The following is a 14,460-nucleotide window of genomic DNA, read 5'->3' on the forward strand; positions in this document are numbered from 1 at the left end:
ACCTCAGTTCATCTATATATTTTCGTGCAAGTATTTTGAGCACGCTTCACATGTCAAATTGAAGCAGCATGAATTCATTTTATCACTGGTGTAAACTTTCTTTCTATAACAATTCTTGCAGAATTACACTCATTAATTATGATCGAATAAAACTTGATTTCAGATATTGTCATTTTAATAATGTTCATTTTGAAACACTATATGAAGAATTAACATTTTCTTCTTGAGTTCTCTGCCTGAAAGCAGGTCCTTTGTGATTCATTACTGAACCATAGTTAAATGCTCTGAATCTTCTTTTTACGAAAGGCAGGGTAAGGATACAGGCCTGAGGGTAACTCAGCCAAAAGAGGGACTGAACCCTGTGCTGTTGATGCTATTCTGATCCACATACTAGTCGCCTGACCTGAAGTAACCTTTCCGTCTCAATACACGTGTGCCTCTACTTAAAATGATTGATTTATTAAACATTATATAAATCAGAGTTCTCTACTGTCTCGCAAAAAATACATTCCCAATCTGCACTTTGACCAAGATAGCACTCTGTTTCCCTGTGAATTGTCTACCAGAACACATTCCTGCTATTGGTACTCAGTAACCCTGTAACTCAACCCTATTGGTAGCACCACCAAAATTCTTGCGTAATCTTTTATCACTTCCAAGCCAACACATAACTGCATAAATATCCTCCTTGTTGACCTGTTAGATTCCAGTAAACCTAAACTTTCATCCAAAACTTCTTGATACACTACTAACTGTACCTTCATGGAAATTATAGAAGAATCAGAGTTTATGCCAGTGACAAAATACATTCATACTATTTCAATTTAGCATGTGAAGTAAATGCATAGGTACTTGGAGCAAAATATAAATTCAGGTAAGACTATATTGATCAGGGCTTTTCTCTCCATGGCTAAAGAATAACATTGATCATTCATCGCGCTCAGATGTAACGTCCTGATCCATTATTGTCCCTCCTTTGGTTAATCTTTATTGCGACTGCATTAATATCAAAACTTTTGATCTCACCTTTTGGTACCCATTATCTACCAAGTGATTCATGCCTCTTTCCTTCTACAATTCTTCCAAATCTACATACCAGTATGTGCCTTCTCTTCTTTTATCACTACCTTTCTTTGCATCTGCCCACTCTCCTCCACTGCACCTTTGTCCAGAGAGCTTCACTTACTTTAGCCTCAACCTCCTAAATTTCTATGCAAGCCTAAATGTTCTTGCTACAGCTTAGTCCTCCCCAAATGCCTTCTTCAAACCTACACTTTAAACTACTTCCCTAACTCTTCTCCCTTTGCACTTTGGAGTCCATTTATATTCCATTAAGTACTCAGCACATGATGAATACTGCATTAATCCAAGTTGTTGATATGCTTAAGATATAGAAAAGTAAGAAATAAGAAAATTTGTTTTAATAAGTTACAGGAAGAACAAGAATATTAGCAACTACATTCTTCAAACATTTCAGCAATTATTGAAATTTCCTACTGCAGTGTTAAACCATATAGAACAGAAGATTCCAGGTTTCAATCATGAGCTACATTGAGTTTGTCAGGGCAACAGTTAGGTTCCCACAATTGACCTCAGAATCCCAGGTTAGAAATGAGAAATGAAATACAAGCCATGATTCCTACTCGTAACAATTACCCAGTGACCCCTGTGAACGTTGTCTAAGAGTCAGATTAAATTCTATTATGATGCCCTTACGGTCAAATAATCAGCCAAAAATTGCAGTCAGTTCTCATGCTCGAAATGGCGCGATGTACATTAACGTACTTCAAAAACTTGCTTTGTGGTAAAATATTTTTATGAATCCCTCTGGGCCATTTCAATATGTCTATTCAAGACTTCTTTCTAGCATCTGAAGCGAATGACATTATCTATTTTTGTTTCCCAACATAAAATCTAAGCATTTCGCTGAATGTCGACCATTGAAGCATTAAAATATTTGGCATAAGCTCATAATAATGTCTGCATGTTATACAGTTGAATACACTATTCTTTTACACATTTAAATTGCTATCATTTTAGTTCCCACAGAAAGAAGAAAAAGTCAACTCAATTTCTTCAGTCAATCCATCATATCAAACAGAAATATATTTTATATAATGTGTTTTTGGCAAGACAATCTGTCTTCATCATATAAACAAATTTTCTGCAAAATAATATTACTGTTGTTCCAAATTTGTTCCCCACTCCTCCTCTCCCCCACCCCTCCCCCACCAGAGGAAGAAGAATTCTACTTATTTAACTGGTAGCTTCATTGTGTGAAATTTAAATTGCTTTCAGAAAAAAGTTATTTTCTGCTTTATTTTGAAGAGTAAACTGTTGAAAAACATAGCATGTCTATCTTAGACAATAATTTATAGAAATCTTCCAGGGGCTGGTAATCAAAATCACTTTTATTTCGTCAAACTAATTTATCGAGTCTTGATTGTTTCCTATTTAAACAAGATACCGTGAGATAACTGCTCCTTTTGAGCTCTTCTGAATTGAAAGTATATCTTGGGATTAGCTGATCTGCAATGCAGGTTGAAACCAACAGCATATCAGCAATTCCCACACTGGCTGATGTTACCATGTAGGGATCTCCTTCTCAACCTTATCTGAGGTGTGGTAACCCTCAGTTAATGTCCTGTCAGTTATCTCTCTCCAAAGAGAGAGCAGCCATATGGTCTGATAGGACTTTACCCTAAGGCAGCACAGGAAACACACTCTCAGAGTATTCATTGATAGAGTAGCTGCACATTATGGATAGATAAGCATAACAGTTAAAATTGTGTCTATCTTGCAATGCAAGTTGACATGTTGCCTGCCAGTGCACTCCAACATTGACTCCACTGCATTTTGTGAGGCCAGTAAAACGGCAATTCATTTTCATTGGTCTGGCAGGCCTCCCTGCCCCAATGGTAAATATACCTGCCCTTTACTGCCTGGAAAATCTAGGCTCCAGCCAACCTCCCACTGGAACTTGGGCAGGAGCCCGTCAGAAGGATTGTACAATTTTAACTTGAAGGTCTTTGCCGATGGTCAAGTAAATTGTCAGCGTCTTTCCAGAAAATTCTGTGAAAACTGCATTCATTTGCTAAAGGCTGTAACTCATATAAATGTCACGTAGAGGTCACATACCCAAAGATAATTCATGACATGATTGATAAGCAGCTGCACCATTTCAGGTTGACCGAGATGAATAGTTTCTTAGTTGGAGCCTGAGGCCATCACTGTGTGTTTAGGTTCCATTTATAAGCTGCTGTGCCCCCTGAGTAATAGTGAGGTTGGTTCCATTCTATTTCATGGCAAATACGTGTAAAACAGCCCCACTACTGGAAGCCCAAGGCAGCACTTGTAAAAGCTGATGACTGTGAAATAAAGGTTGAATAACCTGTACATGCGCTGGTGTGCCACTTCTCGTGAATGTGATGATATCAACAGCACATCCTGAAGTCTATTGTGACCAGCTGACACCATCAGCCCTGTCTGCATATACGCCATTTTGGTGTAATGTATAATTCTTGCCTTTGAGTAAAACTGTTTCTTCTGTTGATCTGGCCGTTGCAACAGCCATTTCCATTGAAATAAAAACTCAAATTAATATGTGGAGATTGTCTAGTGGTATTAAGTCCTATCTGAAACCAATTTGAAGACTCCCACACAGGTCCAAGTGAGGACAGCCTCAAAAAAATTGAGTATTAATTGGCTCAAATTTCAAATAGATTAACACTCACAGCTTAGATTCAAAATGAAGTAGACAAGTAAACAGCAGAGGTGGTCGATTGGCATCAGATTATTTGTAATACATTGCAGGAGCAGTCAAGAGAAGAGAACACTTGGTATATGGCTTAATTATAATTTATTCTCAATAACATTTATCAACAGACTGAGTAATTATGGTGTGATGTAAGGTATATGATTTATGAATATTTTAATACCTGTTAGAGTTTAGATTTTGAACAAGTCGCATGTGGGTTTTGGTCTGTGTGCATGTGGGGTTTAATGATTAACTTGTCAGTCTTTCTGGAGGCCCATTTTTAACCAGTATGAGAGAGAGCTCCTGGAGGGATAATGGGAATTTCTTTGCATTGTGAGAGTTTTATGATTACACAGAAAAAAAATTGGAAACATTAGCTTGCGTTTGGTTTAAAAGAATCCAGGTATTTTCTTTGCTTGGGAGAAACCTCATTGATTGGAAAACATTTGTGTTTTTGTTCAAAAAAGTTCTGTTCAAAGTTAGATATAAGAAGAATTTATTCTGGAGAAAGGAGTTAGTCAGTACAGTTAGAAAATAGGTTACATCAGTGTAAGTGATTAATTTTAACATTCCAAACCAGAACTATCCGCCTGACAGAGGAAGAGAGATAGGCAAGTAGTGCAGGAATCTCCTGTGGCCATTCCTCCACAAAACAGATAACGTTTTGGAAAACGTTGAGGGGAATGACCTCTCAGGGGAAAGTAGCAGCAACCAAACTCATTGCACCACGGTTGGTTCTGCTGCAGAGAGGAGGTGTAAAAGATGTGCTAGGATAATAGTTATAGGGGACTTAATTGTAAGGGGAATAGACAGGCATTTCTGTGGCCACAAGCGAGACTCCAGGATAGTATGTTGCCTCCTTGGTGCTAGGGTCAAGGATGTCTCAGAGCTGATAGGACATTCTGGAGGGGGAGGGTGAACAGCCAGTGGTCGTGGCACACATCGGCACAAACGACATAGGTTAAAAAAAAGGGAAGAGGTCCTAAAAGCAAGGTCATAAATCACACGACACCAGGTTATAGTCCAACAGATTTATTTGAAAACACAAGCTTTCGGATTCTCAGTCCTTCTTCAGGTGCTAGTGAGAGAGGTAGTATCAGACACAGAATGTATAAGTAAAACATCAAAGGCTCACACCATTGTTGAGGATGTACTAAACAAACCTAAGACGCTGTTAAATCTTTAATCAGTTAGAAGGTTTTAATTGATTAAAATGTATATGTAAATCCCCGAATTCCTTTCAAGTCACGGTCCTGAGACAACTAAAGGTTTTATCAGTGTAAAGAAGAGGTGACATTTTAAGTCAGACAATGCATGTTAGGTACAAAAACAAAGTTGCTGGAAAAGCTCAGCAGGTCTGGCAGCATCTGTTGAGGAGAAAACAAAGTTAACGTTTCGGGTCCGGTGACCCTTCCTCAGAACTCGAAATGTTAACTCGGTTTTCTCCTCCACAGATGCTGCCAGACCTGCTGAGCTTTTCCAGCAACTTTGTTTTGTTCCTGATTTACAGCATCTGCAGTTCTTTTGGTTTTTAATGCATGTTAGGTGTGAGACCTTGTTTAGAATTTGTTTGTGTTTTAGTTTGGAGTCTGACTGGTTTTATTTCTAAAGTAGGAATTTATAAAACTTCATATTGACTAACTATCTATAAATTGTGTGCTTTTTGAACAAAATAAAATGTATCTGTGAATACAAATTCACTCCATTGATTCGTATGTGTGTGTGTGTGTGCGTGCGCGCGCGTGTGTGTGTGTGTGTGTGTGTGTGCGCGTGCGTGCGTGCGTGAGTGAGTGAGTGTATAGTGTGGTAGGGTCACCTGTAATGCAACATGAACCCAAGATCCCATTTGCAGTTCTCCTTATGGGTACCGAACTTGGCTATCACTTCTGCTCAGCGACCCTGCGTTGTTGCGCATCCCGAAGTCCTCTTTGGAGGATGTTTACCCGAAGATCCGAGGCTGAAAGTCCTTGACTGCTTTAGTGTTCCCCCACAAGGAGGGAACATTCCTGTCTGGCGATCGCTGTGTGGAGTCAATTCATCCATTGTTGTAATGTCTGCATGGTTTCGCCCATGTACCATGCCTCGGGGCATCCTTGCCTGCAGCTTATGAGATAGACAATGCTGGCTGAGTCGGATAAGTATCTGCCGGGTATGTGGTGGCTGGTGTCCCACCTATGATGGTAGTTTCCATGTTGTTGATCTGACATGTCTTGCAGAGGTTGCCTTGACATGGTTGTATAGTGTGGTGGTCAATGTTCTCCTGAAAGCTGGGTAGTTTGCTGAGAACTATTTTAAGTTTAAGTCTGTATAAGGTTTGGCGGTTGTTTGAAGGCAAGAAATGGAGTGTGGGGAAGATCTTGGCAAGGTGCTCATCCTCATCAGTAATGTGTTGAAGACTGTGAAGAACATGGCATAGTTTCTCCACTCCCGGGAAGTTACTGGATGACGAAGGGCATTCTATCGGATGTATCCTATGTTTGTCTTCTGAGGAGGTCATTATGGTTTTTCACTGTGGCACATTGGAACTGGCGATCGATGCGTTGAGCATCATATCCTGCTCCTATGTTGGCGTTCTTCAACATCTTCAGGTGTCCACTGCATTCCTCCTCATCCAAACAGTTTCTGTGTATGTGTAGTGTTTGTCCGTGGGAGTCGGCTGTTTTAATATGTTTTGGGTGGAAGCTAGAAAAATGCAGCATTTTGAGGTTATCCGTGGGCTTGCGTACAGTGAGGTGTTGAGGAGTCCATCCCTGATGAAGATGCGTGTGTCCGAGATTGAGACTGATTCTAAAGAGTAGTCCATGGTGAGCCATGCAGACGGTATGACAATCGATGAATGGACACCACACAGCAATTGCCAAACAGGAATGTTCCCTCCCAGTGGGGGAACACTACAGTGGTCAAGGACATTCAGCCTCAGATCTTTGGGTAAACATTCTCCAAGGCGGACTTCAGGATAAACAACAACGCACAGTCGCCGAGCAGACGCGGATAGGCAAATTCGGTACCCATGAGGGCGGCCTCAAATGGGATCTTGGGTTCATGTTGCACTATAGATGATACACCACACTATATGTTCATACACACACATGCGCGCGCACACACACACACACACACACACACGTGCACACACACACTCTTTCTCCAACCCCCTCCCAACACACACACACATGTGAATCTATGGGGTGAATTTGTATTTGCAGATACATTTTATTTTGTTCAAAAAGCACACAATTTATAGACAGTCAGTCAATATGGTGTTTTATAAATTCCTACTTTAGAAATAAAACTAGTCTGATTCTAAATTAAAACACAAACAAATTCTAAACAAGATCTCACACCTAACATGCATTGTCTGACCTAAAATGTCACCTCTTCTTTACACTGATAAAACCTTTAGTTCTCCCAGGACCTTGACTTGAAAGGAATTCGGGGATTTACATATACATATTAATCAATTAAAACCTTCTAACTGATTAAAGATTTAACAGCATCTTAGGTTTGTTTAGTACATCCTCATCAATGGTGTGGCCCTTTGATCTTTTACTTATAAATTCTGTGTCTGATACTATATCTCTCACTAGCACCTGAAGAAGGACTGAGGCTCTGAAAGCTTGTGGTTTCAGATAAACCTGTTGAACTATAACCTGGTGTCGTGTGATTTCTGATCTTGTCCACCCTAATCCAACACCGGCACCTCCACATCATGGGATTACGGAGACATGGCTGCAGGGTGACCAGGGATTGGAACTGAATGTCCCAGGATATTCAGTAGTTAGGATGAACAGACAAAAAGGAAAAGGTGGCCGAACAGCATTGCTGGTTAAAGAGGAAATTAACACAATAGTGAGAAAGGATATTAGCTCTGCCAATGTGGAATCTGTATGGGTAGAGTTGAGAAATACCAAGGGGTAAAAATCATTTGTGGGTGTCATATATAGACCCCCAAACTGCAGTGGTGATGCTGGGAATGGCATTAAACAGGAAATAGAGATGCATGTAATAAGGGAATATCGGTAATAATAGGTGATTGGGTAATTTTAATCTGCACATAAATTGGGCAAAACAAATTAGCCGCAATGCCGTAGAGGAGGAATTCCTGGAGTGTATACAGGATGATTTTCTTCACCAATACGTGGAGGAACTAGCTAGAGAGCAGGCCATCTTAGACTAGGGACCGTGTAATGAGAAGGGAATCATTGCCAGACTAGCTGAGTGAGATCCCTTGGGGATGAGTGAACATAACATGATAGAATTTTTTATGAAGGTAGAGAGTGAGGTAGTTGATTTGGGAACTAGGGTGCTAATCTTAATAAAGGAAACTATGTAAATATGAGGTGTGAGTTGGCCTTGGTGGATTGGGGAGAGTTACTTAAAGACATGACAGTGGATGGGTAATGGCAAACAATCATGGAATGCATGATGGAACTGCAACAACTGTTTATTCCTGTCTGGCACAAAAGCAAAATGGGTAAAAGGGTCAATCCATGGCTACGTAGGAAATTAGAGATCATATCCGATCCAAGGAAGAAGCATACAGATTGGCCAAGAAAAATAATAGGTCTGAGGATTAAGAGCAGTTTAGAATTCAGCAAAGAAGGACAAAGAGATTGATTAAGAAGTGGAAAATACAGAATGAATGTAAGCTTGCATGGAACATAAAGACTGACACTCAGAGTCTCTACAGGTACACGAAGAGAAAGAGATTGGTGAAGACAAATGTAGGTCCCCTACGGACCAAAACAGGGGAACGTATAATAGGGAACAAAAAATGGTCGAGCAACTGCATACATACTTTGACTTTGTCTTCACAAAAGAAGACACAAATCAGGTACCAGAAATGTTGGAGGAGGCAAGATTTTGTGAGAAAAAAGAATTGAGGGAGATCAATATTAGTAGAGAAATGGTGCAGGGAAAATTGAAGGGATTGAAGTTGAATAAATCCCCAGGGCCTGATCATCTACATCCCAGAGTACTTAAGTGGCTCTAGAAATATTGGATGCTTTGCTGGTCATCTTCCAGGACTCTATAGACTCTGGAACAGTCCCTACCAATTGAAGGCTAGCTAGTGTCACTCCAATATTCAAAAGGGGAGGTAGAGAGAAAACAGGGAATTATAGACCAGTAAGCCTAACTTTGGTGGTGGGGAAAATTCTTGAATCGATTAACAAGGACTTTATAGCAGAGCATTTCACAAGCAGCAGTGGCAGGATCAGACAGAATCAGCATGGATTTATGAAGGGAAATCATGTTTGACAAATCTGTTGGAATTCTATGAAGATGCAACTCATAGAGTTGACAAGGGGGAGCCAGTCGATGTGGTATATTTGAACTTTCAGAAAGTTTTTGACAAAGTCCTGCATAAGAGATTATTATGCAAGATTAATGCACATGGGATTGCAGGAAGTGTTTTGAGATGGAAAGGAAACTGGTTGGCAGATGGGAAACATAGTAAGAATGAATGGGTACTTTTCAAATTGGCATGCAGTAACTAGTGTGGTATCATAGGGGTCAGTGCTGGGACACCAGCTATTCACACTATATATTAGAGATTTGTATAAGAGAACAAAATGTAGCATCTCAAAGTTTGCAGAAGATACCAAGTTGGGTGGGAGGGTGAACTGTGATGAGAATGCAGACATCCTTCAGCATGATCTAGACATGTTGGGTGAGTGGGCAAATCAATGGCAGATGTAGTATAATTTGGATAAATATGAGATTATTCACTTTGGAAGCAAAAACAAAAATGGCTATAAATTGGGAGAGGGGAGTTGGACCTGAGTGTCCTTGTGCACCAGTTGCTGAAGGTAAGCATGCAGGGGCAGCAGGCGGTATAAAAGGCAAATGGTATGTTGGACTTCATTGCGAGAGGTTTCAAGTACAGGAACGGGGATGTGTTGTAGCCATTATACAGGGCCTTGGTGATTGTGTGCAGTTTTGATCTCCATTTCTGAAGAAAGATGCTCTTGCTCTTGAGGAGTGCAGCGAAGGTTTACCAGGCTGATTCCAGGGATGGCGGGACTGACGTATGAGGAAAGATTGACTGGGTCAGGAGCAAAAACAAAGTTGCTGGAAAAGGTCAGCAGATCTGGCAGCATCTGTGAAGGAATAAACAGAGTTAACATTTCAGTTCCGGTGACCCCTCCTCAGAACTGTTAGTGACTAACAACAGGGGTGTGTAATGGCTTTGTTAGTCACTAACAGTCCCCATTAACAACTATTCACCCTCCCAGCCTAATCGTTAGCAACTCCTTTGTCTGTCCAACTGTCTTTCTCTCTCTTTGGGGTCTATTCTATCATTTACTCCCTGCCCCACCCACCTCCCTATTTTCTGCATATAAACTGACGTCTTCCCAGCCATCATCAGTTCTGAGGAAGGGTCACCGGACTGAAATGTTAACTCTGTTTAATCGTTCACAGATGCAGCCAAACCTGCTGAGCTTTTCCAGCAACTTTGCTTTTGTTCCTGATTTACAGAATCCGCAGTTCTTTCGATTTTGACTGGGTCAGGATTGTTTTCATTGGAGTTCAGACAAATGAGGAGGGATTTCATAGAGGCTTATAAAATTCTAACAGGACTAGACAGGGTAGATGCATGGAGGATGTTCTTGACGGTGACGTGTCCAGAACCAGGGGTCACAGTCTGAGGATTCGGGGTAGACTATTTAGGACAAGATGAGGAGGCATTTCTTCACTAAAAGAGTGGTGAGCCTGTGGAATTCAAAAAGTAGTTGGTGCCAAAACATTGAAGGCATTCAAGGGGCAGCTAGATAAAGCACTTGGGGCAAATGGGATCAAAGGTTATGGAGAGAAAGCAGGATTAAGCTATTGGGTTGGATTATCAACCATGATTGTGATGAATGGCAGAGCAGGCTCAAAGGGCTGAGTGGCATCTTCTGGCTCCTATCTTCTATCGTTCTATGTTTCTATGTATTTGGTTAGAACCTTGAAAGGGTAATTCAAAGCTGAGAAAGTCTAAGCTCAATTGTCTGAATAATCAAGTAAGGCCATCAAACCATGTCAAGGTCAGAAATTGAAAGAAACAGGTAAGTCAATTGGATGTGATAGATGAAGGAATTTTCTCTGGTACTTGAGGACTGAAAAGTGATGGTGTTGGGATAGAACGGATTGTATTTTTTTCGTGGTAGCATCAAGGAACATAGAATACCTTGACAAAGCTTACATTCAAGCATCAAAAACAGCTTGAATAATCAAAGTTCCACAAGAATTGCAAGAGTCTAACTCCCTTAAAGAGGCTGCTGGCCTAAAAGCCCGACTATTAGCTGTCGTGCAATGCAATTAAACCTTGGGGACTGAATTGAAAAACTTACAGCAGCTTTTCAGAAATTCCCTGCAGAGACAGCCAAAGTTCTCATGCAATTGACACAAAGAGATACATTGATTGAAGAAAAAGTTCCTCTTGTACAGAAATGTTCAGATCTCCAAGATTATTAGCTGAGGAAAATTTCCAACTGTACTGATGACCTTCTGATCAAAAAACAGTCTTGAGAGCAAGAACAAAATCTTGCCTGAAAGTTGCAGATGCTATCACGGAGAAGCAAGCCCTTGTTATACATTGTGATTGCCCTCAGATAAATTATGATCTTTTGGTAAAAGCCTTAGATGTACATGACGGAAGTAACTCAAGTTGAAGACTATAGTATATACGTAGTCCTCATAGATCTTGGTCTTAAAATCTGTTTCCTCACCGTCAATGATGCACTTCTACTTTCTGATGGAGCTTCAGAAATTTTCTTGACTACATTAATGTTGCCATCACTTCAATCCTGCATTCCCCCTTCTCGGACAATGAGAAGAGAACCTATACATCCTAACATCCTCAAAGAGTTCTGAGCTGCTGGTGATTGATGCCTTAAGTCAAAGAGACTTGTAGGGGAATGTCAAGTAAAAGTTTAACTATACATTTACTCTCAGAAAAGCTCCTGGGATGTGCAAAAGGATCTTTGTCGCAGACAGATTAGATCACATGGACCTGCAGCCTGAGACCATAAGGTTCTACCAGGATCTCTTATCATGCCTTGTAAATTGTTATGTTTAATAACGTGGTGTTTTCTCATATTATTATTAGATCCACCCCTGAGAAAGGATATAAAATATGCTGCAAAAAGAGTATGCTTTGCTGTCGTTGGAAAGAGATGTCATGCCCATGAGGGTCAACAATCAATAAGGACTGATCACTCAGTTTTGATGTATGCTTATTTCTACCAACATTTTTGATACATTACTCACTGTGGCACTTTTTAAAGCTAGTTTTAGATGGTGTTGCTACAGTGGTCTTGAATCTGTCTTGAAGGTACAATGAAATCTTACAGACAGAATTTATGAGTCTTATTTAACATCTTATAAATATCAATTATGAACCTCATAAACCTGTAGATCTCAGGAGTGAGTTCTTACATCAATGTCTTGAAGGGAAAGAATAGGCAGCCTGCTTTCAGCTCAAAGGTAAAATAGATGCAAGACTGCCTTCAGGCAGTTTTTCCATACTTTCGTTAAAATTAAATGTTAAAAATGTACCATGTTTCAGAGAACCATTTGTCAATTTGGCAGAATTTATTCTTCAGTCTAGAAAGTTTTGCTAAATTCACAAATGTTTTCAGGAAATGTCACAAAGTAAATGTTGAGAAATGACAAATTGATCGTCTGTAAACTATCATATTCAAGTCATGTCCTTTTTTGCCCAAAGACCTACAAGTTTCTCAATTTCCAGCAGACAAAAAAAGAGAAACTGCAGGCCAGTGTTGCCAGGTCTACCAACAAGCAGCCCACAAGACAGGGAAACATGCAGCAGAGGAACAATAGGTAAATAAAAACAATGCAGAATCATTTCCTTTATTTCAATTTCTTGTGAATGTAAGTTAAAGATTATTAACTGCCCTCCTGACAGCAGCCTGCAGAAATACACAAATATATACGTGCAGATCCATTTCCCTCATAACTGGAAGAAGTTACTTCACCTACTGAGAAGGGCAGGAAACTTCATGTACTGGAGGTGATTTTTCAGTGATTCATGAGACTGGCACCTTGCAGACACATCCATTTATTCACTACCCTACTGACCAATTTTGTGTACTTGGATCCATACTTCCATTGCAGATTTTTTTTTAAAATCAACTTGTTCAAATGTGTAATGACACACTTCTGTCACAGTTAGGTCTTAAACTCAGGGCTACTGGCCCAAAGGGAGGGACACAACTTCTGCAACATAAGACCCGTCTTCAAGTATTCAGCTCTTTGGTTTTTTTTTAATCAATATGCTATGATACAATGCTGGAGTAAGTGGGACTTGAACCTGGACCTCCTCGTTCGGAGACATGGATAGTAACACCGCATCTTAAGTGCCCACATATTTTTGTTGTATATGTGAAAAGGAAAAGAAGAAATACAGAATTTGTCTAAGAAAACAGTCAATTTTTAGCCTTCTGTTCACTTTTATTTGGGCTGTGTAGGTTTGCAATGACTGAAAATTATTCCAAATAAGAAAACAGCGAGAGCAGATAGATGCTTCAAAATGTGATCAATTCCTAACATTTCAGTATTTCTAAGTTTAATCCATTGAAATGAAAGATTCAAAAATCAGCCACCTGTTTTTCAGTCATTGTATAGCAGAATTCATTCATAAAAAGTTATATTAAGCAGTCATATGCCAGTAAAACTCGAGCATACATCAATCATAGAATTCCGTAAGGGTAAGTTTGAATGTTCAGTGGTATTAAAACAACAATCACAAATCAGCAATCATTTTCCATCTCCCAATTTTATTTCCATTGAAGACAATAGGTGAAAATTGGGAGAGATGTGAAATGAGCTGTTGATTCAGTTGCCCATTTTACTATACGACAAAAGTCAAAGTTATCCTGTTTGTGTGCTATGCTTTCAAAGATTATTTGGGACATAAAAATCAAAAGCATTCCCGCCAGTTTTAAATATGACAACATGTGGTATCAATTCAAACAATACCATTGCATCTGCTTAAATAACGCTCCATTAAGATTTAGAAATGGTATTTCAGCAATCATATCTGGTTTGTTTTTGTAATGGGGAAATACTTATTAAATAGTAAATTTAAGAAACAGAAATAAATTCACACTGATCACAACATTTTTCACATTTGTCATTTTGTTCGACAAAGATCTCATTGGCATATTTTTGGCTGATCCTGTTAAATTTATAAGATTATAATATGTTTATAATTTTGATTCAAGAAATCAGTGTGAAATGGGCTCAAAGCAAATCAGTAGATGGTTTTTCATTGAACCTGATATTCTTTCCAACAAAGGTCACAGAACGAGAATTCAGGCTTTTTCTAGAGGCTTATTTCACTGTTTCACTTTCAATTTCATTTAGTTTGAAATCTTAATTAATAATAATTTCCAAGTCAATTAAAAAAATAAAAAAACTAGTTTCATGAAAAGCCCTCTGTTTATTCAAATCAAGCCCTTTATGCTCTCCTAACATTGACCGAGTTCATACTTTTTAGCTTTTGTTAGTAGAAACAAAATTAATTATTATATAAAGAAATATACTCAGACAGTGAAACTCCAAAGACAATAGGCATTTCCTACCTTTGGACCTTGGATTCCCTCAGGGCCTTGCTCGCCAATTAGTCCAGGTGGCCCCTACCGAGAAAGGACAAGTAAACTGTAATTTCAGACGTTTTCTTAATTCAATGCAATAGTAAG

General features: G+C 39.4%; 1 protein-coding gene across 1 annotated transcript in view; it reads right to left on the reverse strand.

The window, feature by feature from the left end:
- The window catches only part of col28a1a (collagen, type XXVIII, alpha 1a), a 209,970-nt gene that overhangs the window by 154,482 nt on the left and 41,028 nt on the right, over positions 1 to 14,460 (reverse strand). The window contains exon 11 of the mRNA XM_048613944.1: positions 14,344 to 14,397. Within this exon, the coding sequence (XP_048469901.1) occupies positions 14,344 to 14,397 (54 nt within the window). The remainder of the gene's footprint in view (positions 1 to 14,343; positions 14,398 to 14,460) is intronic.

This window comes from Rhincodon typus, chromosome 2, assembly GCF_021869965.1.
Source record: "Rhincodon typus isolate 14 chromosome 2, sRhiTyp1.1, whole genome shotgun sequence".
NCBI classification, from domain to species: Eukaryota; Metazoa; Chordata; class Chondrichthyes; order Orectolobiformes; family Rhincodontidae; genus Rhincodon; species Rhincodon typus.